This window comes from Rhagoletis pomonella, unplaced genomic scaffold, assembly GCF_013731165.1.
Source record: "Rhagoletis pomonella isolate Grant_MI unplaced genomic scaffold, Rhpom_1.0 Rhpom_scaffold_00002, whole genome shotgun sequence".
Classification (NCBI taxonomy): Eukaryota; Metazoa; Arthropoda; class Insecta; order Diptera; family Tephritidae; genus Rhagoletis; species Rhagoletis pomonella.
In genome coordinates, this window is record NW_023458556.1 from 35,498,683 (window position 1) to 35,500,885 (window position 2,203).

Genomic DNA, 2,203 nt, shown 5'->3' on the forward strand with positions numbered 1-2,203 from the left:
ATCTTCAGTGTCATTTTGTGGTATTAGTCGCTTGCTTCCTTTGCGACTGCTCTCGGCATCATCCCGGATTAGTCGCATTTTTTGCAGGGTACCTCAAAGCGCATGTCTATCGAAATGGCGTCATGCCACAAATTACATGAAAATCGTGGACAATTGTATGGTTTTGTTTTGCCTTTTCATTGGAGTGAGAGGAAAGCATTTGATGATGCTGGCGAAATGAAAATGAATGAAGCATAAAATAGGCGGGCTGCTGCATGTTTGGCTTTGACGTACTGTCTGTCTGCCTTACTGCTGATAAGTAGTGGTTCGATTGGAGAGAGAGCTGCAAGCGATGTTAAGCTGGGCAGATGGGTACGAGTCGCATGCAAATACTAATAAACAACTAAAAGTTCCCGACGGTGAAAGAAACCTTAATGATTGAATGCGGCGAATGCAAATGTGGTTTACACGTTCATCGTATGGACGAAGGCGGTTAGGTGAGAGGTGCAAACAAGCGTGGAGTTTATTTAAAGGCAGTTACAATGAGATGAACATAAATAACATTTGATACAAAAAATATTGAAGTTTAACTTGTTGCAGTAGAGGCGCAGCAGAGTGGTAATTTACGAGCAACTTTCACTAATTCGGAAAAATTAAAAATAAAAACAATAATAACAACAAAGTTCATTTCCAATCTGAGTGAAGCAATTTTCGAGCAGATTAAACGAAGTAAACATTTGTTTATATATTTATGAGTGCCCAGTACACGCCAGTATTAGAGGTTAAACTACACTTAAAAAAAAATCGACTACACTTTAAGAAATCTAACTAGAGTACCTCTGAGGTCATCTCATCTATGAGTTTTTGGGATCGCTGAACACGGTACTCATATCCATACGACCTCATTACGTCTTAAGTAGGAAGATATAATTTTTTTCCTACGGATCCTGAAATTACAGAGGTCATTGGCGTTTATGTTTTTGTGGTTGCTATTTACGATCATGGAATCAATATGATTCCTTCACCGTAATCTAACAGTATAGCCAGCAGAATTGAGAGAGATGCCTAGAGCGTCTCCGACCCACCCTCGTCATGACCTACTTTTCCGCAGCGTTCGCTGAGTTGACACGAGCCTCACCTTTCTAAGAGAAGTCCACAACAATTCAAGCGAACTCCCAACGCTCTTTTCTTGGTGATACTGGTTCGAGGAGTCACTTCTGGCCAGTTCAGCTGCCACACAGTTTCCTGCGATATCACCATGGCCTAGCACCCATACAAGTTTGACAAGGTAATACTCCGACGCGACCGGAAGAGAATTTAGGCATTCCCGTACAAGCTTCGAGCGTACCGTAAGCAAGCCCAGAGCCCTGATTGCCACCTGACTGTCAGAGTAGATCCTAACTAACCTAAACGTCAACGCGCGCAAAAGCAAGAGCAAGCCTGAATTTATGGTTGATGGAACTCCTTGGAAAAAAACACCGCCCACCCTTCCCTTAAGCTTCGACTCATTCGTGTAGAAGTTCACTAGTGCCTCCTTCCAACCGCTGACTCCATTCTGACTAGCGCAGGCTTCTCTAGTGCATTCCACCAGACGAGGACTCCATACAACGGGAAAAAACTTTGGAAGAAAGTCATCATCTCTTATCTATGGTATATAAAACTAGAAGCTTTAACTTTCAACTAGAAGGTATTCACAAAATATTTTCCACACATCCAAACATTACTTCGGTTAAATAAAACATTCCACAAAACGGCATACCACCTAACTTACATGTCTAGTAATATCTTACATCTATTCTAATATTCATTTTATGTACTTACTCTCGGCAGTTGAAGAGCCTAAAACGGCCACCAGCAGCAGGACGGCCAGCGTTTGTGACAGCCGCCCCATCCTGGATGTGTCTGGTGTGTTGGTATGTGTACGTATTTTATTCCTGCACGCAATACGAGCAGGATGCTGTTGATATTCCTTGTTTGAGTTGTGGTTTATTTGTCGAAGCTCTCCTTCTACAGAAAGAGAGCGTTGTCTGGAATGTTCAGTCTATGCAAATATGTGATTACGTGAGGAATATGGACGACATTTGTTGTAGTGTATGCACAAATACACACAAATCTAATTCAATTCGTCTAAGTGCTATATGCACTAAATGAGTATGCTTGGGAATAACTTTACACTTATGCAATTTTAATAAATTTGAAAATTATACCTAAATTGAAAAAAAAA

The 2,203-nt window shown here is 41.2% G+C and overlaps 1 protein-coding gene across 4 annotated transcripts in view; it reads right to left on the reverse strand.

Annotated features, from left to right (window-relative positions):
• LOC118733532 (neuroglian) overlaps window positions 1-2,203 on the reverse strand; it is a 195,052-nt gene that overhangs the window by 94,288 nt on the left and 98,561 nt on the right. For all 4 annotated transcript variants that reach the window (XM_036462948.1, XM_036462949.1, XM_036462952.1 and 1 more), the window contains one exon: window positions 1,801-2,186. In XM_036462948.1, the coding sequence (XP_036318841.1) occupies window positions 1,801-1,870 (70 nt within the window). In that variant the 5' untranslated portion in view covers window positions 1,871-2,186. Of the gene's footprint in view, window positions 1-1,800; window positions 2,187-2,203 lie in introns of those variants that run through there.